Source organism: Podarcis vaucheri (assembly GCF_965113315.1).
Source record: "Podarcis vaucheri genome assembly, chromosome: 12".
Classification (NCBI taxonomy): Eukaryota; Metazoa; Chordata; class Lepidosauria; order Squamata; family Lacertidae; genus Podarcis; species Podarcis vaucheri.
Window position 1 is genome coordinate 18,993,839 of NC_138750.1, and position 26,876 is coordinate 19,020,714.

The window sequence follows — 26,876 nt, forward strand, 5'->3', positions numbered from 1 at the left end:
GACGACGGCCCGTCGGGCGGGTCCCGTGATGGCCGCCGCCGCCGCGGCCGTCGTTCTGTCAGTCGGCGCGCTCCCGGCTGCTGCTGCCCCAGGACCGGCTCCCGGACGCCACCTCCGCGCCGCTATGGCCGACGACGAGAGCCCGGAGTCGGCCGGCGAAGGGTGAGTGCGGGGAAGGGGCGGGGGGGGGGAGGCCAGTTCGGCGAAACAGGCGGGCGGAGGATACACACGCAAACGCTCATACACACACACACACGGCTACACGCATGTAGACGCGCCTCCGTTTTGTGCTGCGGGGGCACCTGCGTGAGGCAGGTGCAAGTGCAGAGGAGGACGCCTTACGTAACCGCCCCCCCCGCGCTCCTGTTAGCCCATGTAAACACGCGGAAGTGTCCCCTCCATCGCATCCTTCAGGACCCAACTTGGGTAGCCCTATATTTCATTGCTGGGAATAATGGGCTGATTTAAAGGTCCTTTTTTAAAAAAAAAGAAAAGGGGGAGAAAGGGTGTGTGTGTGGAGGTAGTGTTATTTTATTGCTGGGAATAATGGGCTGATTTAAAGGTCCTTTTTAAAAAAGAAAAATAAAAGGGGGGAAAGGGGTGGGTGGGTGAGGTAGCGTTATTTTATTGCTGGGAATAAGGGGCTGATTTAAAGGTCCTTTATAAAAAAGAAAAATAAAAGGGGGGGAAAGGGGTGGGTGGGTGAGGTAGTGTTATTTTATTGCTGGGAATAAGGGGCTGATTTAAAGGTGCCCCCCTCTTCTTTTATTAAAAAAGGGGGGTTGAAACCCAGCCATATTCCCCTGTGGTTCCCTCTCCAAAACATTGATTTGGGGATGGAGCCATGGGGAGAAGTTTGATGCTGCCACATAGGCAGGCAGGCAGGCGAGCAAGATCTGTGCTGTCTCTCAAGGAGCTGGGCGGTTTTCCCAAAAAGGCTTCTCTAGAAATGTGAGTTCCTTACATCGTAGGCATAACAAGTGTTTCTGGCACCTTTGCGCTCCAATAATAATAATAAAAAATTATTATCTATAATAATAATAATAATTTTTATGCCCTGCCCATCTGGCTGGGTTTCCCCAGCCACTCTGGGTGGCACCCAAAAGAATATGAAAAACACAATGAAACTTCAAATATTAAAAACTTCCCTAAACAGGGCTGCCTTCAGACGTCTCCTAGTGAGGCCTTGGCGTTTGGGGGACCAGTTTGCTAAACCAAGGAATCAAAGCAAGAAGGAGTACCGTCTACTCAGATGTGTGTGTGTATTATTCTAACTGTATTGATACACAATGATAGATGCTGGCATATCCATATACTGTGCTGTCTCTAAAGCAGGTTTTTTGCTGTTTTCCCATATGGCTTCTCCAGAAATCATTCAAGTGCACTTGACAACCTAAAAAATGCCTCATTTTAGCACAGGCTTCCATATGTACTCAAACCCCCACCTTCCGCTGACTTTATCTTTTGAACTTTGTCTGCACCCACTTTTTATAATTTTTGTATATGTATTATCCACTTTGTACTTCCTTGTACAGTACCTGGATCTTCAGCCTGTCTCCTCAAAAAACACCTTTGATAGACATACTGCTTCTGCCTTCTCAGTCACTGATGTATATTTAGTAGCATCTTACCTAGATATGTTGTTCTCTAGTTTCACATATTTCTCCATCTTCTACATCAATTGTGTCTATTAGCTCCCTCCTTGTCCTTCTACCAGCAGGTGAAGAAGACCTTATTTCAACAGGCTTTTGGGAACTTTTAATGAAAAGACAGGCGCCATGCTGTTTTCATTGTAATTATCTATATGTTTTTATAGATCTTTAATATTTATTCTAATTAATTGCCTTTTAGTTTTATGTTTTTAGCTTTTTATTTTATTTCCTGTCAGGGAAAAAGGCAGATAATAATAATAATAATAATAATAATAATAATAATAATAATAATACTTAGACTGACTGGTAACAGCTCTCCTGCATCTCTTCAGGTCATCTTCTATCAGATACTTTTATGTAGACATGGCAGGGGGTGTATTTAGAACTTTCTGTGTGAAAAGCATGTGCTTTACCACTGAGCTATAATCCCCACTTTCCCATTCCTTCCATCTTTTCAAAATACAAACCCAACTCAATAAATACTCAGTATTATGCTTTCTCAAATTCTCCTTGCCCCTCTAAGCTTCCTGCTGTGTACCCTCAATTATTCTTATGTATATATTGCAAAATAGTTCATTCTTTACATTTATTTCCTCTGCTACTTAGCTTATCCCAAGTATAGATTACAATAGTTTATTTGTTCTCCTAGAACTTGTACTGTTGGCCTTTGTATAATTAGATCACAATGCACATTATGTGTTAAGTACCTGCTGTCCTGGTTATTTCAGGTCCTTAAGTTTGTCTGTTCTCCATGATGTATATGTTCTGTTCTGCCACAAAACAATTCCCACAAATCATAGTTGTCTCCCAAGTGCACACTTGACCTACACAAACAAAAAATAACAAATTAATGCTTAGTTTTGATATAGCATTTGAGGGGATTCAAGCTGTTTTGTGTGCATTGTTTCTGTAATTTGTACAATCCTCCTTCAAGGCAGGTAAGATTTATGTGCTTATTGCAAAAAGGGGCATGGACTTTCTTGTAAGTTCATAGCTGGTTTGAGATTTGAACTAGTGGATAGAAGTCTTTCTTCTTCTCATAGAACTGTAGAGCTGGAAGAGATCCTGACGGTCATTTAGTCCAACTCCCTGCAATACAGGAATCTCAACACATGGTTCCCCATCCAATTTGAAGCCATACCAGACCCTGCTTAGCTTTGCAAATGTCCAGTAGTTTCTGTGAAGTGGTAGAGTCCTGTTCAAGTCATAACAAGCTGAATCTGGGAAGACTTTGGATAGATATAAAGAAGCACTTCACACAGCTCGTATCTAAATTATGAAATTCATTACCGAAATATGTAGTAATGACTATCAATATGGAAGCTTAAAAAGGGATCAGGTGAATTCATGGAGGATTAAGCTGCCAATGGCTATTAACCATTATATCTATATGATGCCAATATATATGTGATATGCCCCTGGATATCCGTTGCTGGAAAGCCCAAGTGGGGAGGACGCTGTTGTGCTCCTCTTACTATTTTTTTATATATATAGTCTCTTTGCCACAGTACCACACCAGTTCAAAAAACTAGTTTGAACTACCTTGCCCTGTTGGACATGCCCAATAAGACAGTCACGTCTCTTGTTCTGGGAAATGAAATCAGTGAGATACCTGTGTGATATTTGATGTCATATGACTGATTTGCATGGTATTAATTTCTATTGCTGTACTTAGTCACATTCTACAGGATGAGCCAGTCATGTAACCTCTGCCCCCCATTATGTGTTTCTTCAGCAGTTTCGTTATGCCCAGCATTGTGGTAGATCAAGAATAATGCATGTCAAAATTGCATGTAGAATCACAGTGCTATGAGGATTTTAAACTGTACATGCTCCTCTCAATGGCTCTTTTGGTAAGGGTCTAACAGAAATCTTTAATTTGGCTGCTTCTGCTTTGGAGAAAAAAGCGTTAATGGATGAATTGTTAATCATAGTCAGTTGCCTGTTTCCTGCTAAAGACCACTCCCTCCTGGCTGCTTTTTACCCCTAAAAGCAGGCATAGGCAAACTCGGCACTCCAGGTGTTTTGGGACTACAGTTCTCATCATCCCTGACCATTGGGAGTTGTAGTCCAAAAACATCTGGAGGGCTGAGTTTGCCTATGCCTGCCTAACAGTGATGCTTACTATAATCAACATCTCTGCAGGCAAAGAGCAGCCAGAATGGGAGGAGTGATTTTCAGCAGAAAGCAGGCATGGGCTCGCGATCCAAATTTGGAACAAGTTCCAGATTGGAGCCTTGCAGCTGCAATTTCACCATTAATGGCACAACACATGTGGGCTGGGCAATATATCATCCAAAACATTAATGGCACAACACATGTGGGCTGGGCAATATATCATCCAAAACATGTTTCAAGTCCATATTGTAATATTGGTTTCACAATTTTAGATCTGGCATTATATCACTTATCTTAATTGTGCTGTGCAGCAATCACAATGTGGGGAAACCGTGAAGCCAACCAGTGCCTCTGCATAGCCCCACCCTTATTTCAGATATTGTGATATATCAGTATATTGAGATGTTGAAAACCAGGTATCCCCCAGCCCTGCCTGACATACACTTGACCTTTTTTTGGAGGGGCACAGAGCAAATCAGGGGCTCATTTGTGAGTTTGTTGTGATGAATAGATCATTCCCTGGTGGAGTTTAGGCTGGGTATTGCACCCTACTAGGGCTCCATCTATATTGGAGCAGTCTGGAGTATTGTGGCCTGAGGATGTGGACAAGCTGCTTGAAGTGCTGCCAAGGACTGATTATTGCTTCACTGGAGGAGGGAGAAGTTCCATCTGCCTTGAAGGAAGCAGTGGCGTACCCACTCCTCAAGAAGACCTCCCTGTGCCCCTTTGGGGCAAGGTGCTTGAGAGAGTGGCAGGCTCCAGCTTCCAGCATTCTTGGAAGAAATTGATTACTTGGATAACCAAGTACTTGGGTTCATGTTGCTCTGGCTTCAGGCCTAGCCATAACACTGATAAAGCCTTCTTTGCCCTAGTTGACTCCATCAGCTGGGAGAGATACGGTGGTAGGTGTGACCCTGGTTGTTTTGCTTGAACTTTCAGCAGCTTTTTATACTGTTGACCACAGTATCCTTCTGGAGCATCTCGGGGGAGCGGGCACAGTACTTCAGCGATTCTGTTCCTATCTCCAGGACAGCTTCCAGAAAGTGATTATGGAAGGCCACTGTTCCGCTGTCCTCAGTAGTTTCGGTGTGATCAATATGTAGATGACACCCAGGTCTGTTTCTCTGTTCCATCTGAATCAGGGCATTTACTATACCCTTGACAATAGGAAGCAAATGTAGATCATGGACTAGTATGAGGATTTGAGATATGAGACTGAAAAGCTCATTAAAAGGAGGGCTGCAGATTCCACACAGTGCTATATAGCTTCAGTTGTAGCCTTCATCCCTCTGCAAGTAAAAATAATACCTTGGGGGTTTATTTTATTTTATTGTTTGCCACCCTAGCAGCTTGGGGATCCAACCCAGGTGGGTCTGTGGCAGTTCATGTAAGCAGCCTGAATGTACTAGTGCAGCTTGTTGGTCTCCTGTCGTGCTTTTCAGAAGGCAGGCAGCTAGCCATTAGTTTGAATACAACCAAGACCTGAGGCAATAAGGAACTTGCATAAAATTGATGTCACATGGAAGGACCTTAGCTCAGTGGTATAGCAATTGCTTCACATACAGAAGGTTAGCCATTTTTGCTGCTGCATCACACTGTTGACTCATGTTAAGCTTGTGGTCTACTAAGACCCCTAGATCCTTTTCACATGTACTACTGGCAAGACAGGTGTCCCCCCATTGTATATTTGTGCAGTTGGTTCTTCCTGCCTAAGTGTAGACCCTGTTGAAATTCATTTTGTTAGTTTTGGTGCAGCTTTCAAATCCGTTAAGGTCATCCTGAATCCCAATTCTGTCTTCTGCGGCATTAGCTACCCCTCCCAGTTTGGGGTCATATGCAAATTGGGTGAGCATCCCCTCAGATCCTTCAGGCAGGTCATTTATAAAGACGTTGAACAGCAACAGACCCACCCAGAACAGAACTCAGCGGTACACCACTTGCCCTTTTTTCCAGGATGTTGAGGAACCATTTGAAAGCACTCTTTGAGTTCAGCCAGTCAACCAGCTACAAATCCACCTAACAGTTAACCTCATCCAGCCCATATTTTGCCAGCTTTTCTGCAAACAGATCACAGGGGACTTTTGTCAGAAGCCTTACTGAAATCAAGATACACTACGTCCGCAGCAGATTATTAGAATTGGTCCTAATATCATGGAGGCTGAGGAAACAAGAGAAACCTTTAAATGGCCTATCTTATTTACAATCTCATGTTGGTGTTTGGCAAGTCAAGGGCCAATGTAATTCTCCAGTTGTGTGCTTAGAAAACTCCGGGTGGACGAATTCTCTTCTATAATAATTTTTTCCCCTTTGATTGCTTGAGTGCCATCTTTTCTCAATACAAAGTTCAAGAGGCAATAATTATACAAGGAAAGAGCTGTTTTTACCTCTGACCTAATGTAGCAACGTTCTGCAATTATCTGCCAAGGGCTCTTGGAACAGCTGGTGTACAGAACACTTCCTAGAAATATTGTGCAGTAGCTCCCTCCCCTCCCTTGGTATTCCTCTCCAGGGTAGGAACTATAACCCACTACTTTGTTTTAAAGATAAACTCGCAGAAGCGGATTAAATGTACCCACCGTGAGGAACGAAGCCCCATCTGAGATATCTTTGGAATGAACTACCTGTCAGGAGCAGCTCGATAAACAATGGTTGCGGCGAACATGGTGTTTTTAATCTGCAGCAGTATATGTGACTCTGATAGTTTAACTGCTCATAGTGCAAGTGACTCAGATTATCCCATGTCACTTCAAAGTAATCTTAATCCAGCACCAGGAGCTGTCTCCACCCTCTGTACCATGGTACCGTTTTCCTTTCTATGGACCTGTTGTTGCTGTTGGGTCTTGAGATCCATTTCCTCTTGCAAACTCTCCTGCTAGCATGCAATGAGGGATTTAATTGGATGCCCACTCTTTGGCTGTGTTCCCCAGCCAAAGGAAAATGATGTATACTTATTAATGTGAATAAACTCGTTCCTCAGTAATATTTATTGCATGGATTAATTGTGTTCCACTGTGTTCCATTTGGATCTTCTGAGCAGTTACCCAGATCTGATATAAAATTGGAGCTTCAAAACCTGTCTTCGGTTTTTGGTAGCTTCCTAAATAATTTTAGCAACTTTGCCCATTGCCTCAGCTCTCCACACACACACTCACACTCACTCACTTTTAGTGTGCTCTGCTGTTCTATTTGGACGCGGGTGGCGCTGTGGGTTAAAGCCTCAGCGCCTAGGGCTTGCCGATCGAAAGGTCGGCAGTTCGAATCCCCGCGGCGGGGTGCGCTCCCGTCGTTCGGTCCCAGCGCCTGCCAACCTAGCAGTTCGAAAGCACCCCCGGGTGCAAGTAGATAAATAGGTACCGCTTACCAGCGGGAAGGTAAACGGCGTTCCGTGTGCTGCGCTGGCTCGCCAGATGCAGCTTTGTCACGCTGGCCACGTGACCCGGAAGTGTCTTCGGACAGCGCTGGCCCCCGGCCAATAGATGTGAGATGGGCGCACAAACCCCAGAGTCTGTCAAGACTGGCCCGTTCGGGCAGGGGTACCTTTACCTTTACCTTTACTGTTCTATTTATTTAGTTTTATTTTTAAATTGCATTCTTACACCTGACTCTACAATATGAGGGATGTGGTTTTGCGCTGACATTACTTGCAACGTGGCTCTTGAATTACTAGGTTATGCCTCAGGTTATTTTTTGCACAGTATCATTGTGTGACGACGTAAGGGTGCTATGTGGTGGTTACTGGTTTTCCTGGAGTGTGCTCATATATACCATCACAGGATGTGGTAGTAGGATGATGCCAAATTTATTATCCTTCTGTGAAAAGCCTTATGGACTGGTTCATAACACTGAATGCCCAGGAGGCATTTGGCTATATCACTGTGCTTTTTTAATTATGTCCCTTACTCCTCTCATGTCTTCATGGGCAGGAGATGACTTCTGTTCTGCCCCACCCACCTTTCTCCTTTATATAAGCCAGAAAGCAAACTGAATGGAAATGCTCTTTAAAATAATGCTGTGCTGTATTCAAAAGGTTTCGTGTTTCTCCATGTCAGTCAGCTATAAAATTCTGTCATCGAAGTAGAATTTGAAATGTGCTGCCTCCACAGTGCCGCATTTTATACCAGTGCCAGTTTCAACTTCGTTCCTGTGCAAACACTAAAGACCACTGCGGCCAGATCTTCAATTCGCTGTCTCTCGAAGTCGCTATCTCCATTCACAGTAATGCTTAGCTAGCAAAGCATGCTGGATTCTGTCACTTCCTTTCTGCGACAAGACAATAATTGAGCCCTGTGTGGAAATCTGGGAATAGGAGCGGTGGTTGTTTAAGGTTGCAAAATGAAGTGTTGTGGTTTAAACTGGATTAAGTTTGTAGAAAAGGTTTTCCTCATGCAAATAAACCAGGCTTGTATGAAGGTCAGGATACTGGCATGGTTTCAATAGTAGAACGTGCTGACATTCCTTAACTACTTTTATTTTGTATTTCATTTCTCACATATGTTTGTAGTGTGCCACCCAGCAACTAAATTATTGAAGTGAAACAGCATTCTGGGGGGATGCTGCAGGGTCTTCTCGCTATAGGAAAACAGGTTAGTTACTTGAAGTTGCAGTGGGGGTTTACTATCCTCAAGAAGACAAAAAAGAAAGAATTCCTTAGTAAGTATTTGACACTTGGACTACTGCAATGCGCTCTACGTGGGGCTACCTTTGAAGGTGACCCGGAAACTGCAATTAATCCAGAATGCAGCAGCTAGACTTGTGACTGGGAGCGGCCGCCGGGACCACATAACACCCGTCCTGAGAGATCTGCATTGGCTCCTAGTATGTTTCCGAGCACAATTCAAAGTGTTGGTGCTGACCTTTAAAGCCCTAAACAGCCTCAATCCTGTATACCCCCTGAGGTCCAGCGCCGAGGGCCTTCTGGCGGTTCCCTCATTGTGAGAAGCAAAGGTACAGGGAACCAGGCAGAGGGCCTTCTCGGTAGTGGCGCCCGCCCTGTGGAGCGCCCTCCCTTCAGATGTGAAGGAAATAAGTAGCTATCTTATCTTTAAAAGACATCTGAAGGGAGCCCTGTTTAGGAAGTTTTTAATGCTTGATGCTGTATCGTTTTTAACACTTGATTGGAAGCCGCCCAGAGTGGCTGGGGAAACTCAGCCAGATGGGTGGGGTATAAATAATAAATTACTATTATTTTATTATTACTTCCTTCTCTGTAATAAAGAACATCTTTCTTAAAAAGACGAGTGTACTTTCTCCAGATGGGTTGCATAAAACTCCATACTCTGCTCATTTTCAGGAGAGAATTGTTCTTATTAATGGGAGGAGTGACAAGTCTGCATCCGCTTGCTGGATCCCAGGCATACTGTTCTAATTGCAGTGCTGATGAATCTGTGGAGGATCCTAATTTAGGGCGGGGAGGATTAAAAATGGATTAGTGAAATTTATGGAGGATGAAGCTGTCAGTGGCTACTGGTCATGATGGCAATATTGCTTCTGAATACCAGCTTCTGGGGATCTTGAGTGGGAGGGCTACAACACAGTGTTTGAAAATAGCCAGGCGCATTAAGAAATCAAATTAGACAGGCGCATGAACTATATCTAAAGTTCAAGTGCAGCTACCTCCAAGGTTTGTTCCTGTGCTTTCAAAAAACTGGATGCTTTTTAAAAACTATATTTTAGTTTACTTTTTAAAATCATACTCTATTTTAAATACGTAGCCCTACTTCAAAACAAAGTAGCTCAAGGCAAAACAATATTAATAAAGACTTGGGTTTAGAACGTCACGCACAGTACTCTGTGCATGCACAGAGCAGTTTTCAGTTCTCTTCTCTGGAAACAGCCCCTGCATCCCCCAGAAGCCTCTCCTGAAGGTCGGGGAACTCTCCAGAGTCACAGCCCATGAAACATAAGGGGCTGCCTGCAGATCTGGAAAATTATCAAGTGTTTTGCCTGCACATCTAGATCTCCTGGTTTCCATCCGTCCTCTGTTATAGATACGCTATAATATGACATCATGAGTAGTCTGTGAAATAATTTGTAGTACTAAAATTTTGACCCCATTGGCATTTTGATGATGGTTGAAGGGCTAACTGATACTATGCACAGGAAAAGGGTGGTTTGTAACATCCAGGTACAAAAAAGAATTGAGTGACTTGCATGTACATTTTGAGGGCAGGAAGTACGCATTTATGACTGTGAGCAATGGACTTTGATTTCTCTGTTCCAGCACAGTTGATTCATTGTACCACCTCTACTCAGGCAATATCTGCAAAGTTTATGTGTCACTTGCCTATATTACAGACAATCTTGAGGGTATTAGTACACATGTTCACAAATGTGAGATGATAGGTTTGAGGGTTTGCTGTTGACATGTTTAATAGAACATGTGGTCACTCACTTAATTTATATACACACACACACACACACACACACACACACACACCCTGCTAGATCAGATCACCATCTAGGTTAGTATCCCCGTAGCTGTCAGCAACCAAGAGTTGCTGCGAAACCCCCAAGCCAGTGTATGAAGGCAGTGATCCTTATCCTTTGCCCTCAACAACCAGTATTCAGTGATGTGCTGGCTTTGAACCCAGACGTTGCATTGAGCGGCTATGACTAATAGTATACCCCCCTCCTCCATGAATTTGTCTTAATACCCTTTAAACACCATCACCAGTAGCAGTCTGGTGACACCTTGCCCCACGACTTCTAATGACCATCCTCAATGGCTTCCTATAGATCAAGAGTTTCCCAAACTTGGGTCTCCAGTTCTTTTTGGACTACGATCCCCATTATCCCCGAACACTGGTCCTGGTAGCTAGGGGTGGTGGGAGTTGTAGTCCCAAAACAGCAGGAGTCCCAAGTTTGGGAAACCCTGATAGAGATATTGGAGGCAGGATAGCGCCCTACAGCACACCAAAAGTGCCCCCTTTTCCGGCCACTTCTGGTTCACTGCGGTGCACACATGTGCAGTCACGCATCAATCGGCTGCACGTCGATTGGGCTTTGCCTGTACTTTAAAATTGCAAACCACCTTGGGTACCTTGGCACAGAAAGGCAGTCAATTAATGCAATACATTAATAACACAGGTGTTTGCAATCTCTTTGTGGATTGCAGGCCTGGGGGAAAATTGTCTGATGCTTCCACGCATGCAAGATATTCTGAAACGTATGTTTGTACATCTTTAAAAAATCAGATCTTAAAATTTTAGAGACTTGGCTATTTTGCTTACGCGCATTTAACTTGTGTGCATTCTGTTTTACATGCTTGGCAAAAACAAACAAAAACCTTTTTAAGAGGGCAGGAGTCTGGGTAAAAAGAATTTGGCAGTCCTGCCCACCATTGAACCCAGTGTGTTTTTACTAGATGTGGTTTTGGCTGTACGCACTTATCCCTGGAACGTAAACCCCGTGTAAGTTTAAAGGTAAAGGTAAACGGACCCCTGACCATTAGGTCCAGTCGTGACCGACTCTGGGGTTGTGGCACTCATCTCGCTTTTTGGCCGAGGGAGCCGGCGTACAGCTTCAGGGTCATGTGGCCAGCATGACTAAGGCGCTTCTGGTGAACCAGAGCAGCTCACAGAAACGCCGTTTACCTTCCTGCTGGAGCGGTACCTATTTATCTACTTGCACTTTGACGTGCTTTTGAACCGCTAGGTTGGCACAAGCAGGGACCGAGCAACGGGAGCTCACCCCATTGTGGGGATTCGAACTGCTGACCTTCTGATCGGCAAGTCCTAGGCTCTGTGGTTTAACCCACAGCGCCACCCACGTCCAACCATGTACCGTATTTTTTGCTCTATAAGACGCACCAGACCACAAGACGCACCTAGTTTTTGGAGGAGGAAAACAAGAAAAAAAATCTGAATCTCAGAAGCCAGAACAGCAAGAGGGATCGCTGCGCAGTGAAAGCAGCAATCCCTCTTGCTGTTCTGGCTTCTGGAATAGCTGCGCAGCCTGCATTCGCTCCATAAGACGCACCCACATTTCCCCTTACTTTTTAGGAGGCGAAAAGTGAGTCTTATAGAGCAAAAAATACGGTAAGTTTAGAATTGCCTATACTCCATTTCAGATACGCTTTAAAGAACAAACACCCACAAAAAATGGCCGGATTCCAGGTGGCTGTATGTGGTGCTCTTTGCACAAACTTGAGCTTTTCTGACCCCTTTCCTGCTGCAGTTTTCTGTGCACCCATGCCCCTGCAGAAAACCCCCCAAACAAACCCAGTCCCCTCCGGGCAAGGTGTGATGCAGCCAGTGCGCAAGGGGGATTGACGATGCACATTATTGGTGCATGTGGCTTTCCATAGATACATTTTGCTTTTTAGAGCTCTAGCCTGCGTTACCTAGAATGAACCTTTGTCAAACTTATTTCCCTTTGCGTGCGCACGTTTAAATGAAGGCAGCGGGAGGAAGGATTGAGAAATAAGTTGTTTGTGTAAAAGTTGCATTAAGGTCAAGGCTTTTGGTGGCAGAAGGGGTTTTTGTTTTGTTTTTTCAAAGGTCCCAGAGCACGGTCTGAAGGTATGTGATAGATAACAGCAGGCTTGCTGCTGTTAAGTGGGTCTGATTTTGGTCAGTGCCTGTCTGGACATGAAACTGCCTGGCCAGTCTGCGTACCCTGCCTTGAGTCTCGTGACGGGAGGGAGGCTAGATATAAATGTAAAAATTATTGTCATTTATGTTACGCGTGGTGGTTTAAAATAAAAATAAAAAGCATATGTATGTATGCATATGTATGGAGACAATAGGTGCACTTAACAAGCATATTGTATAAAATTTGGTGTGTGGTGTGTGTATAGGTACACACACACACACATAGCTGGTCAGTTGCATAACTAATGGCTATGGACTTTCCTCGGACGTGACCTGTTTTATATCCTGTGTCATAAAGCTTTTGTGTAAGGTCATGATTCAAGCTAATAATGCACAGACACAAATAAGTGAGATAAAGTGTTTCTTCCTACCCTGTGCTATAATTAACTACCAAGACGGCAGTTGTTTTCCTGCTTTGCTCCACTGACCTGACCACTCCTTTTCATGCCCTTACTCCTAACCACCATCCCACAGCAGACCTGTTTTACCCCCGATGTAGGCACCATGCAAGAGGTGCTTTTTGGATTCCCCTAATGAGGCTAAATTTAATTATCACTGATTTGTGAGGTACCAGACGTTACTAAATGTTATGATCTGCGGTACTTGCGATTTGTGCGACTAGAACTGGCTTTTGACTGCCACCAGCTTTTGACGGCAAGGTGTATAAGCAGTGTTTGAAATTAGCCAGGCGCATTTTGCGCCTGGCTGGTGGCTACTTGCGACCAAGTGAATGTGCCTGGGCGCCAGGATAGCTCCTGACATCTCCACCATCTGGAGGTGCATGTCTGGGACCTGGACTGCTTTCACACACTAATACCTCGTCCTGTAGAATTTGATCAGTTATATTTTATCTGCATAATCAGAATGAATTCAAGGAAGCAAAATGCTTCTTATGCGCAGCCTGAGCAGGAGCGGTGAATGTTATAGCTAATTGTTGTAGCTTTTCTTTACCTACCCCACCCCACTGCCCTGCTCACAGTTGTTCTTCTGTTTTGAATAGTAAAAATAGGCCAATGTGTGTGTGTGTGTGTGTGTGTGTGTGTGTGTGTACGTGTGTACATATGGGGGGGGGCTGTCCCTGGATCAAGTGACTTTTCTTCTTTAATTTCTCGGAGTTCTTAACGTAGCTGAATATTGTCAACTGAACTAGCCAGATGTTTAACTAAGCATCAATCACAGTCAGTCCATTATTTGAAAAATAAGACTTTAGGGCCGTCTTGCCCCAAAATGGCAACTAGCCATTCTGTTTTGGTGACTGTAGTGTTGGCTTAAGGAGCCATTTGTCACCTAGCTTATTTATCTGAGTTTCTAACACTGTGTGTAAGATATTTTAGATATTGCTGAGTGTATTGGTGATGGCCGCCAAATGCAAGTCCAAATGAGTTTCCAATTCTCTCCTTCAGTGGTTAGCCAAGAACTCTTAATCCCTTGCACACGGCCTACTTACAGTTAGTAGCATATGAGTGTTTAATACAGTCGTTTCACTCTCATTACTCTAGGTCAGGATGGCTGTCCAGCTGGCTGCCTGCTTGGTGTCCTACATCACTGGTACATCTTAAGGATGCTGAAGAGAAAATATTGAAATGTAAGCACTTTGTGGTAAGAAACCTCAGGAATTACTACACGTGAGCACCGTGGAAAGAATGTGGGGTTTTCATCAGGCCTTGTTCAAAGCACAGTTATCGATATCTTCTGCTAGGGATTGAGGGTTTTTCATTAGGCTGATTTTCTCCCCTTCCTGTAAAAGAAGAATGAGTGGGACCAAAGTTATGCTAGTTACACATCCAGACAGGCAGTTCTTGTGAGATCTGCTCCAGATAAATACCATCAGTGAATAAATTTTTGAGGATGTAGGGCGGACTGCAATATGAGTTCCGCCTTTGAACTTTCCCCCCTTATTTTTCCTTTTGGTGTGATTGGTCCTGAGATACTGTTGCACTTTTTGACCATTGCCCTACCTTCTTTTTTCTTTACCTTTTCCTAAAATTAATTCATTTGTGCAATCTCTTATTTGAACACAAAAAAGGACTTACAAAAGATAAGCAAGTATAGTACTATACAAATCCGATATGATATTATTATTATTTGTTGAATTTATATACCGCCCTATACCTGGGGGTATCAGGGCTGTTCACAGAATAAAAATATAAAACCACAAAATACATAATAAAAATAAAAACAGCAACCCAATAGCCCCCCACCCCCAAAAAAACATGTTTGAAAAGGGTATAGGATATCAATCAGATCAACCAAAGGCCTGGTTATAAAGGAACGTTTTTGCCTGGCGCCTAAAGGTGTATAATGAAGGAGCCAGGCGAACTTCCCTGGGGAGGGCATTCCACAGAAGGGGAGCCACTGCAGAGAAGGCCTGTTCTTGTGTTGCAACTAGACCTCTCAATGAGGCACACGAAGAAGGGCCTCAGAAGATGATCTCAGGGTTCAGGTATGTTCATATCAAAAGAGGAGGCTCTTTAGGTACCACACCTTTGTTTATCAGCAATTTTAAAAAATGACTCTGTAACCCTGATATCCTTCCAGATCTATCTGTGTTTAGTTCTTTAGCATTTGAGAATGTAGAGCATAAGGGATGGATGTTTGGCTTATACAGATTCTTGCCTTTATGAGGTCTTGTAAGTTGTGCAAAGGCTACACAGTCCTCAAAAGGAGGAGAAATGTGAGCCTCATAGCGTAACTCTGCCACCTTTATGGTTGGCACTAATCCCTGCCATTCTGATTTTGTTATAAATGCTATGATGAAAGTGGGAGTATCTGCCTGTGGACATGCTGTAATAAATGCCCTTATTTTTATAGGGCCGTTTAGGTATTGTTGTTTAATAAGATTTGCACTTCTCTTTCTTCAGGTATCACAAGTACATACAGTAAACAGTATGTCTTCATATCCAATGGAAACAAAATATGGACGCTAACGTTCTCCCACAGCCTCTCTCAGAAAACTCCCCTTGTCCTCCTCCATGGGTTCGGAGGAGGTGTTGGACTTTGGGCACTGAACTTTGAAGACCTTTGTGAAAACAGGACTGTGTATGCATTTGATCTCTTGGGATTTGGACGCAGCAGTAGACCGCAGTTTGACACAGACGCAGAAGTAGCAGAAAACCAGTTTGTAGAATCTATTGAAGAATGGAGGCGGAAAATGGGATTGGACAGAATGATTTTACTGGGGCACAACCTAGGAGGATTCCTGGCAGCTGCTTACTCACTGAAGTATCCATCAAGGTATCTGAAAATAATAGACGAGCGGAAGTTCTTCCGGCATTTCATTTGAAATTCAGTTATAGGTTTGACAGCATAACATTGTCACACCTGTATGAGGCAGTCTGGTTAGAAAACATTCTCTAATGAGGTTGAGATAGAGCATTGTTGAAAAACTAGTTTCATAACTTTAAACTTAAAATGCAAATTGTATTTAACTTGCATCATATGTTTTCCTCTGATTGCACTTGCATGCAATGTAGGGTGTTTTCTACTCCCAAATTTCTCAGCGTACCTTAGATTTTGTGTCCAGGGTGTAGCCGCAGAGTACTTGTAAGTTGTGGTGTAGCCAGACTACCCACTGTTTTTACACAACCACATGTCACGTTACCAGCATGCAATCACACTGGCCAGAATTTTTTTAAAAAATCTTTTTAGATGAAAGCATGCTTTGGTTACATATCAGAATAACAAGTGCAGGACAATAGTAACTATAGCATACTCATTTCTGTGTTAGCTGCTTGGATTATGAGCTGGGCTTGAGCACAACTACAGAACAGAACCTAAAGGAGGGTTTTTGATTTGGTTTGGTTTGGTTTATTTTGTGTTTTTATGTTGCAAACCACCCTGTGATCGTCAGACGAAGGGTGGTATCCAGATGATGATAATAATAATAATAATAATAATAATAATAATAATAATAATAATAATAGCAGCAGGGCTGGCTAGCTGGTAGTCCTTCGGGTGTTGTTGGACTTCAGCTCCCATCAGCCCCAGCTGGCATGACCAATGGTCAGGGGTGATGGGAATCAAGAGTCTCAACAGCCTCTGGATGGCCACAGGTTAGCACTAAAGGAACTGGGGGTGGAGTGGGGAGATGGGTTGTGATGGCAAAATCAAGAAGCTATGGGTTAACCTAAAGCTGCAGTGTCTGAACAGAACTGAATCCCTGTCCAAGGCTGCCAAGTACCTAGAACTGGTCACATGCGAGTTAGCAAAACAATTCCATCTTTCTTTGTAAATCCCTATTCTTAAATGACTTTCATAGTATTGTTGCTTATTTATTTGCATGTGTTTCCTAGCAGGATGGTCTCAGTGATAGGAGCCAATTCCGAGGGGCTCAAGTCCCTTTAGTCCCCCAAATAAAATATTTGAGGGGGCCAGCCCCCCCCCCAAGTTGATGGGCATTGCCATTCAGATGGTGTGCATGTTCCGTGTTTTGTGGTCAGTTATGCAGGGCTTACCTGGGCTTACCTCCATTATTTTATTCAAGTTGACACCCCTGGGACTCTCAGTAGAATTTTTTGGGGTGCTGTAAAAGCCACATAACATATCTGGTGGTAACATGCATGTCTGCTCATGCTTTTACGTAGGTCATATCTCGTTTTCCTTGGAGGCATCTGCTTTCATTTCTAGCCAGTAGCTGTGGCAAATGGTCAATTGGTTCTCGTCATAGGCCCATATAGTTCAGTATTGCCTGCACTGACTGGTAACAGTTTCTCCAGGGTTTCTAAATGGAGTCTTTCCCAGGCCGACCTGGAGATAAACGGCATTGAACTTGGGATTTTTGTTTGCAAAGCATGTGCTCTTTTACAGAGCTACAGAAGTAATTGCTGGATTAAGCCACTACATTATAATGTGTAACTTATTGGAGCTGAATAAGTAGGCAGTTTTTGGAAATTAAAATAGAATGTGATGATTTGCTTTGGTTATCTCTAGAATGCCATATATTCTAAGGAAATTGATGTGTTTAACTGGGCAGATACCACTATCTCTCAAGAACTAGAATGCTGACGAACCCAAAGGATTGGAGTATAAAGGACAAATATTTGCAAAATGAGTTGAGCTTTACATTTAAAGGAAGTAAATACCATTCCTTATGCTGCAGGACAAGTATGTTTAAGAGAAGCTTTCTATGTAAAGAAGGAAGGCTGACCTTTTCCTTAAATGCCACAGAATGCAAATCTTAAACAGGCAATTCCCAATGAAACTATCTGGAAACTAGTTGGGATATATTTCTGGCAGGCTTTTAAGAAATGAAATACAGATGCATGAAGTATGATTTGATAGTTGTGCATCCGTGATGAAAATGTGATGTTCAAGCTTATCAGCTTTGAGTACCTTCCATACCAGGTGGCTGTAATAGTATTCAGGAAAAAGAGTTTCTTACCAGTAATGGTATAGTGGTGGAATCAAACATGCCAAGAATAGTTACAGGTGATCCACAATTTCTTTAAAGAAAATTGTGTACTTCTATTTGCAAACCAACGGGACGCGGGTGGCGCTGTGGGCTAAAGCCTCAACGCCTAGGGCTTGCCGATCGAAAGGTCGGCGGTTCGAATCCCCGCGGCGGGGTGCGCTCCCGCTGCTCGGTCCCAGCGCCTGCCCACCTAGCAGTTCGAAAGCACCCCCGGGGGCAAGTAGATAAATAGGTACCGCTTACCAGCGGGAAGGTAAACGGCGTTCCGTGTGCGGCTCTGGCTCGCCAGAGCAGCGTTGTCACGCTGGCCACGTGACCCGGAAGTGTCCCCGGACAGCGCTGGCCCCCGGCCAATAGATGTGAGATGGGCACACAAACCCCACAGTCTGTCAAGACTGGCCCGTTCGGGCAGGGGTACCTTTACCTTTACCTTTACCTTTACCTTTATTTGCAAACCAATTTGCAGCCCAATCCTAGCCTTTTTTCTTGGATGTAAGCTCCACAAATTTAATGCAAAATTACTAAGCTGTCTAGATGATTGTTGTTGCTCATCTTTATATATATTTTTTAAAGAAAAAGCTGGAAAGGCAGGCAGGCAAGAATGCTTTAGTGGACGATCATGCAAATGCTTGTTGCTTTTCTAATTCTGTACAAGTCTGGCAGAGGAAGAGAACACTAATGGAACATAAAAGACTAACACATCACTATGAAGATGGAGACTTTCCTTGCACAAATATCAGTTTTGTATCATGTGATAAAAACAGCTAGTTGGTGGTGCACCCCTTTTCACTCTGAAGAAAAATTGAGCCTTGCTTGTCCCTTAGTGAATACATATCTTAGTTCTTCATGCAGTTTATCACCTTTAGCCAATTCCAGATCATATATGGCTGGACAGTTACAAATGTTATTCTAGAGTATGCAGGTGGTAAGAGAGTGCTTATATGGAGATCTGCTTAGTCCTTAGCTGTATTGAGATCTTCTAATGACATATACCTAACGATTGGCTAGTGTATCTCAAGAATACAGTGGTGCCTCTCAAGACGAAAAAATCCGTTCTGTGATTCTCTTCGTCTAGTGGTTTTTTCGTCTTGCGAAGCAAGCCCATTGAAGGATTAGCGCTTTTAGCGGCTTTTAGCGGCTTATCTGCTGATCGGATCAGCTGATAAGCGGCTTAGCGGCTTAGGAAAGGGGGGGGGAGGAAAAAAAACAGCAGGAACTCACAAGACATTGTCATCTTGCGAAGCAAGCCCATAGGAGATTCGTTTTGCGAAGCACCTCCAAAACGGAAAACTCTTTCGTCTAGCGAGTTTTCCGTCTTGCGAGGCATTCGTCTTGCGGGGCACCACTGTATTCTGATGTGACATTTTAGTAGTCCAGCAAGGCTGCCATCTTACACACATTTACTTCCAGGAGAATCCCTTGCACATATATGGTTATGCGTCATATAGAATCATAGCTAGCTATCTCTAGCCACAAGTTAAAGCACAGATTTGCACAGACTGTAGGAAATACTCTGGGTTGCATAGTACTACCAGCGGCTGAGCAGTAAATGTCCTTTAAATTTTGACCGCCCATAATCTCTTGTTTCTTGAAATTGGAGCATTTATTCTATAGGGAGAGTAATACTTAAAAGGAGTTGAGGCAGTAACAGGTGGCAGAGCTTTGTTCTGTGTTAAGAGCAGGAGGAACCTAAAATTATTTCATCTGAAAGCTAAGGTGGGGTAGAAATACACTTGGTGATGCTGGCTCTAAAATACCACATGCACTATAATATGTGTGTTCCTATTGACAAAACGTCCTAACTTTTATACCTGCAGAGCAAAACATCTCATATTAGTGGAGCCGTGGGGTTTCCCAGAGAGGCCTTCCAGTGCCGAACACGAGAGGCCCATTCCAATCTGGATCAAAGCACTTGGAGCAGTTTTAACCCCTTTTAATCCACTGGCTGGTCTCAGGATAGCAGGACCCTTTGGTGAGTGCTTGCTAGCGGTTTGTGCTGGTGCCATTGCCTCCTTAACAAAGGGATTACCATCTGCCATCAGTTCTGAAAATGTAATAGCTTGGACTTTAGGGCAGCTTTCAGTCCCCATCTGCCACACACCAGCAGTCTAGTGTGGTAGGCAGTGCAGTGTTTTTAGGACACATGATCCCAATGGGCTCCCCCACTCACCATCCAAGCAGTCACATTCTGCACTAGCTGCAGTTTTTGGGCAGTCTCCAAGGGCAGCCCCACATTAACAGTGCATTGCAGCAGTCCAGATGGCAGGTCAGAGAATGGACAGCCAAAGCCTGGCTGTCCCATTCCCAAGAACAGCCGCAGCTGGTGCATCGGCCTAAGCTGAGCATAAAGCACTCCTTCCCTAATCGCTTCTGCTTTGCAGCTTCCTCACATGCTGTAACGATGTATTTGTTCTATTATATGAGGAGGAGACTGCCATCTGCAGTGATGCTCAGTGTGCGCAGATACTACCATTCTGCCTAATTGCTCTGGCCTGTGCTCCTCTCATCAGAGTAAAGTGGAGGTGGGGATCAGAATCAGCCATGTTTAATTCTCCTTGAGATGACAAAACTGTTGCGAGCTGCATTCTCATTGCTGTTGAAGGCTGCGGGTAATCGGGGACGGGGGCACATACTGGAGGCCGGCAGCCCACCATTTGTCTTCTAGCTGCTGGGGTGGGGGGCAGGGACAGATCACTCCGGATAGAGAGAGAGATGGAGATCTTCATTCTTGACGATCCACAGCTGCGAAGCACCATTGCTGATCCACCTGCCAGGTTCTAATTCTTTTTCACCTTGATTCATGACAGGATTGAGCCTTGTACAGCGCATTAGGCCCGACTTCAAGAGAAAGTACTCGTCCATGTTTGATGACGACACGGTCACTGAATATATCTACCACTGCAATGTGCAGTCACCAAGGTAAGCATATGTTAGCAAGTCCTAGATGCTCACAGCAGTAGCAGCACATGGGGCGGCGCAAGTGACGTAGCGTAGGTTGCCAGCTAGAATAACCTTGACCGTGATATCCTTGCCCAGCCAGGATGCATAAGAGGCATTCTTACGGGCTTCCCTACACATGCCAAACTCTCTTGCCCTAGCAGGCAGGCAAAGTCTACTTCCTGGAAAGGTTAGAATTTCCTGTTTAAAGATGGCAGGGAATGTTAAGTGGGACTGAAGTACAACTTTTTCTTCTACGTTGCTTAATATAATAAATGGGGTATTTTGTTTTGATTTTCAGTAAACTGAAATAAATTGCCTAGTCGCCATTAATTAATCCAGCTGATGGGTTACAAAATCCACTTTAATCATCTGGGGGCTGCTCAGCTCAGCAAACTTTTGGGATGAGAGGTCTTGAGGTTGCTTTGCCAGCCCTCTGGCGCCATTTTGATTGAACATTTGCCATACTCTTTCCATGGTTTTACGATTTTAGCACTCCATCCCAAGGAAGCTGCTTCTTATCAATGGAAATAAAAAAATTCCTTCCAGTAGCACCTTAGAGACCAACTAAATTTGTTATTGGTATGAGCTTTCGTGTGCATGCACACTTCTTCAGATACACATGTTTCGACCATGGCAGACCAACATGGCTACCTACCTGTAACTTATCCATGAAGAGAGAGAGAGAGTTGGTGGTACTACCACCTAAGCATCAATATGTCTTTCTTTTTGCTGTCCTATACTTGCAAGGCTCCTGCATTATTGCTGTGCTTATTTAAAGCATTAAAGAGCGGTAGTCTCGTAATCTGGTGAACTGGGTTCGCTTCCCCGCTCCTCCACATGCAGCTGCTGGGTGACCTTGGGCCATTCACACTTCTTTGAAGTCTCTCAGCCCCACTCACCTCACAGAGTGTTTGTTGTGGGGGAGGAAGGGAAAGGAGAATGTTAGCTGCTTTGAGACTCCTTCAGGTAGTGATTAAGTGCGATGTCAAATCCAAACTCTTGCTCTTCTAACTTCCGGAAATGTTGTAGATAGGTAGCCGTGTTGGTCTGCCATAGTCAAAATAAAAAAAATTCCTTCCAGTAGCACCTTAAAGACCAACTAAGTTAGTTCTTGGTATGAGCTTTCGTGTGCATGCACACTTCTTCAGATACGAAGAAGAAGTGTATCTGAAGTATCTGAAGTGTATACGAAGGTATCTGAAGAAGTGTGCATGCACACGAAAGCTCATACCAAGAACTAACTTAGTTGGTCTTTAAGGTGCTACTGGAAGGAATTTTTTTTATTCCGGAAATGTGTTTTTGTATGGATGTTTGTGCTAATGGGAAGCTTCAAACCTTGATGTGTTTTCTCACTTTAAATATACTTCACGTAGGACAAAACTCAGAGAAGGCTTTTAAAAAAACAACCAAGAACTGCGGTGTTAGGGAGTAGCAGATTGATATAGACCAGGTACTCTGTGCCAGAAAATTCAGCTTCGTTTTTCATTGATATCTTTTAAGTGGTGAAACGGCTTTCAAAAACATGACGGTTCCCTATGGATGGGCAAAAAGACCGATGCTGCAGCGGATTGCCCACATGCACCAAGACATTCCTATCACTGTGATTTATGGAGCACGATCGTGCATAGATGGCAATTCGGGGACCACCATCCAGTCTCTGCGACCAAATTCATATGTGAAAACGATAGTAAGTGGGACATTCTAGACGCCGTGTTTGCTGTTAAGAATTCGCCTGCTCCTCTTGTCTTTCAGTGACAGCTTTAGGATTGTAAGATCGCAGCGTAAAATTAAAACCCAAAATGAAAAGTGAAATTTCCCTTTACAACGCTTTGCGAGCACTACTGTAAGGCTTCCCTACCTTTCATGCATAAATGCAAAATGTAATATGTGTCCATGTAGATTGATTCAGAACTTTGTTTTCCCTGCTGCAGAGAATCTGTGGTTACAGTAATGCTGGCTAAATTCCCCTTGCTGAACAGATAAGGGTAAAGAGGATTTCTGCCCTTGACCTGTTCCCTTCAACACTTGCAAATTTTTCAGGTTTGGGAAGAGCCACTTCTGCAAGTTAGGCTACTACACTTACATAGATGCACCTTGCAACGGCCAGTGGCAAACATCAAAAATGTGAATTTCAGCAACATGCTGCTTCAAGAATATTATTCTATCCAGCTTCAGCATGATTGCCATAGGAAAAAATCCAATAAATCTAAAACTAATTTCTCCTCTTCCCCCTCCCAATCTATTTTTTCCATAGTACGTGTAAGAAACACCCCTGAAGAGTAACACAACTTTTGCATTTCCTTTTTAAAAGTGATTTTTGCCTTTGTCAAATTACTCTTACAGCTTCAGTTGCTGTTTGGGGCAAACTAGTTTAAGGACTCGTGATTGTGGGGGATGGAGGCGGGGAGATCATAAACAAGAATACCATCAACTTATTTCTAAAATTTATTTCAATGAAGTTTATTTAAAAGTGTCTCCTATGTACTGAGTTTTGCACATAGAGAGAACAGAGCCTTTGCCTGCAGCACCACAATCTAAAGAAAAAGGCGAGTCAGAGAGAAAAGAGGAAATTGCGGTGGAATGAAGCAATTAAGCATTTTGCGTTTTAGTATTCCTGTCACAAATTCCTCCTACATCCTGTTTGGTTTTGTCAACTTTATCAGCTAGAGACAGAACTCAAGTTGAAATTAAAATTATGTGTGTGCGCAGTGACTTGGTTCTTTATCATTACGCTGGTGCAAATTTTCAGCAGTGTGCTGGTATCCCAAACTGGAAAAGGGGCATGAATAGTGGCTTGCTTACCTTGGAACCTTAAAAAGTTATGGCTCTACAGAGCCACCTGTGTCAAAGCGAGCGTGAACTGGATAATAGTTGGATGTTTTACAGTGGGGCTGCAAGTAAAAGCAGAAACCCTTGACCTGAGTTTCTGCTCATGCTGTTGCAAAAGTGTGGATTTGGGGAGAGGATATATTTTCGTAGGCGATAGCCAACGAAGCCGTTCTAAGAGTAAAGTCACTGATAGACGTAAGTAGCTTAAATCAATTTACTTCAGTGGTCTGTTCTGAGTACAGTCTTACCTCAGAAGTCGAACGGAATCCGTTCCGGAAGGCCGTTCGACTTCCAAAACGTTTAGAAACCAAAGTGCAGCTTCTTATTGGCTGCAGGAAGTTCCTGCAGCCAATCGGAAGCTGCAGAAGCCGCATTGGATGTTTGGGTTCCAAAGAACATTCACATACCGGAACACTCACTTCTGGGTTTGTGGCTTTTGGGAGCCGAAACGTCTTGAGCTCCGGGGTGTTCGGGATCCAAGGTACGACTGTATGACTTAGTTGACATCACCTAAAATTTAACCACTTCATTGGCTATGAAAAGCTCTTTTTCTTGCAAGGACCTTAGACTGATTCCCCTTCCCCTTCTCCTCTTCCATAGGCTATCCTTGGAGCTGGTCATTATGTGTATGCTGATCAACCTGAAGACTTCAACCAGAAAATAAAAGAGATCTGCAATTCTGTGGACTGACGGCATTCTCTTCTTTGCAAAAGCCAGACGCAATTGCAATTAAAAGCAATACTTTGCAGCATATTATAAAAGATAAGGAATACAGAGGTTTAGCAAGCAAACACAGATTTTACTTGCACCACACCTTTCAAAACGTTTGCACAATTTAAACCATGCAGTGCCTTTTGCTGGGATGGGGAGAGAAAACATTGTATATTTTAGTTGGATGCTGTTCTTTATATATTTAGATAAGGTGTTTGTCTCTCTATATACATATGTTAAACACATTTTAAAACTGGATTTTAATTTTTTTTTTTTGAAGAATGTAGAGCTTTTAAAATGGTGTTCTATACATACAGCAAGCGTTTCAACATTCTTAATAATAATATACGTAGCAAAATTGCAGTTTGGCTACTTCAGCATTCAGAACCCATACGTTGTAGCTTCTCAGTTTTTCATTGCGATAGGAAGGGTTTCCGTAGGATATCTTCACATTTTATTGTACCTTATGAAGTGGACTTTGCCAAAATAATTAACAACGATGAACAACCAGGAAAAGAACAAATGTAGGAAAAGTTAGCGAAAGAGTCAAGTAGTTATATTGGAACCTTTGTTCGCTGCAGTAACTGTTGTTCTTGGGTCTTTGGTTTCCTAGGGGAGCGGCATTTTGTGGGATGCTAATATTGCTAATGCTTATGCTTTTAAAGAGACAATGTAGAATCCAGTGGATCTGAAGACTAATTGCCTTCACACAACCTGTTCATTTGGTGATAAGATTATTGCAAGATCTACTTCGGAACTGATTCTCATGTTTGTACAAGTTGGGATAGAATTCCATGTTTAATTAGTCCTTGGATAAAGTGGTCTCAAAGTGTGAATATGCTTTTTCTTATAAACTATTGGAATTTTGAGCCAGTCTGACTGGAAAATGCCTAACAGTCAAAACCCAGGTATCCTGTAAGAAGAAGGCGTTTTAGATTAAATAAGACAGATGAATCAAGAAACCTAATCTTACCTCAAAATGTTTTTATTAAAATACTTGATTTTATGCAGTGTTTTTAATAAGAGCTTATTTAGGCTCTGGTTCTTTACAGAACTGTATGTTTTTAGGTACTTGGTTAATAATAAGATAAGCTGGGGTTTTTGGTCAACTTTACAGCAATGGAATGCTTGTAAACCAAACTGTCTGCACAATAACTTATTGGTTAGCTTTTGAATAACTACTGAATCTTCAATCTTTCTTACATAAAGTTTTTGAACCAGTCTGAAATGATGCTTGAAAATCGGTTATTTTGCTATCCCTTAAAGATATAATCTTGGGTTGTATTAGAGTAATGGACCGTGTTCCCTGGCCAAGAGATAACATACCATATTTTTCAGTCTATAAGATGCACTTTTCCCCTCCTAAAAAGTAAGGGGAGATGTGTGTGCATCTTATGGAGCGAATGCAGGCTGTACAGCTATCCCAGAAGGCAGAACAGCAAGAGTGATCACTGCTTTTACTGCACAGCGATCCCTCTTGCTGTTCTGGCTTCTGGGATTCAGAATAATTTTTTTCTTGTTTTCCTCCTTCAAAAATTAGGTGTGTCTTATGGTCTGATAATACGGGACTTCCCTGTAAACTCAGTCACTGCAACTCCTTGATCGCAGTGTGAAATTGATGCTGAGTATTGTCACCATTGAACAGTCCACTTTACTTAAATCAGTAATGCAGAACCTTGCTTTTATTTTAAGTGCATTTCTCAAGTTAAGGAGTTGCGTAGTTAACGGAGAACTCTGATGACTCTGTGGCGATCAGCAGTTGTACATTTACAGCTGCTTCCCTAAATGCTGGCTAACCCAAAAATAGGCAGCGTGTTTTTGAACAAATATCATTTATTATGTTACACAGGCACAATGTTTGACACTCCACATGATGGGTTATACAGTGGTACCTCAGGTTAAGAACTTAATTCGTTCTGGAGGCCCGTTCTTAACCTGAAACTGTTCTTAACCTGAGGTACCACTTTAGTTAATGGGGCCTTCTGCTGCTGCCGCACCGCCGGAGCATGATTTCTATTCTCATCCTGAAGCAAAGTTCTTAACCTGAAGCACTATTTTTGGGTTAGCGGAATCTGTAACCTGAAGTGTATGTAACCTGAACCATCTGTAACCTGAGGTACTACTATATCTAGTTGTGTTTCTCCACGGATGGAAGGCTCTTTGATTCAGCAAAGGCTTCCTTGTTTGGATAGGAGGAAGATGTTTGTTGGGTCCCGTCCCCCCAAATTACCCTTCTCTTGCAAAAAAAACCAACAACATGCACTATGGACACCTCTGTCCCCTTTAGCAATAGCTAAACAGCAGGTACAATATCCTAGCGCTGTAGCAGAAGCCATTGTGTCCATGGGAATTACTGTTTTAAACAAGGCAGACTGTCTGTCCTTTGGGGGACTGGGATCTAGGGAACCAGGGTTCAAATTATTTTTTTGCATACCACCCTCCATCTGTAGAGCTCAGGGCAGTTCACAACATAAAATGGCAATATAAAATCCACAAAATGGATAATAAAATCAAGAACAGCAACAAACTATCCCCCCCCCCGCGCCGGCAACACATTTAAAAGGCCATCAGATGTCAAATCAGCCCAAGGCCTGGTTGAAGAGGAACATTTTTGCCTGGCGCCTA

At 43.2% G+C, this 26,876-nt stretch overlaps 2 protein-coding genes and 1 long non-coding RNA gene across 3 annotated transcripts in view; 2 read left to right on the forward strand and 1 right to left on the reverse strand.

The window, feature by feature from the left end:
• On the forward strand, nt 1–25,479 carry ABHD5 (abhydrolase domain containing 5, lysophosphatidic acid acyltransferase). The gene is made up of 7 exons (XM_082193523.1): nt 1–162; nt 13,861–13,946; nt 15,223–15,595; nt 19,589–19,743; nt 20,579–20,690; nt 22,212–22,398; nt 24,141–25,479. Exons 1-7 carry the CDS (start codon nt 29–31, stop codon nt 24,228–24,230), a joined length of 1,137 nt encoding a protein of 378 aa, XP_082049649.1. The 5' UTR covers nt 1–28; the 3' UTR covers nt 24,231–25,479.
• Nucleotides 1,285–26,876, reverse strand: part of LOC309515565 (uncharacterized protein) — a 144,992-nt gene continuing 119,400 nt past the window's right edge. The window contains exons 4-5 of the mRNA XM_082193585.1: nt 2,360–2,476; nt 1,285–1,881 (exon numbers count right to left, since the gene is read on the reverse strand). Of these exons, the coding sequence (XP_082049711.1) occupies nt 2,377–2,476 (100 nt within the window). The 3' untranslated portion in view covers nt 1,285–1,881; nt 2,360–2,376. The remainder of the gene's footprint in view (nt 1,882–2,359; nt 2,477–26,876) is intronic.
• Nucleotides 3,975–6,750, forward strand: LOC309515619. Its single transcript, XR_014212579.1, has 2 exons — nt 3,975–4,672; nt 6,314–6,750. It is a non-coding gene; the product is annotated as an uncharacterized lncRNA (long non-coding RNA).

Coding starts and splice junctions, on each gene's coding strand:
- ABHD5 (XM_082193523.1), top strand. CDS start 29: ATGGCCGCCGCCGCCGCGGCCGTCGTTCTGTCAGTCGGCGCGCTCCCG. Junction 13,947..15,222: donor TGAAGAGAAAATATTGAAAT/GTAAGCACTTTG, acceptor CTCTTTCTTCAG/GTATCACAAGTACATACAGT. Junction 15,596..19,588: donor TCACTGAAGTATCCATCAAG/GTATCTGAAAAT, acceptor TTATACCTGCAG/AGCAAAACATCTCATATTAG.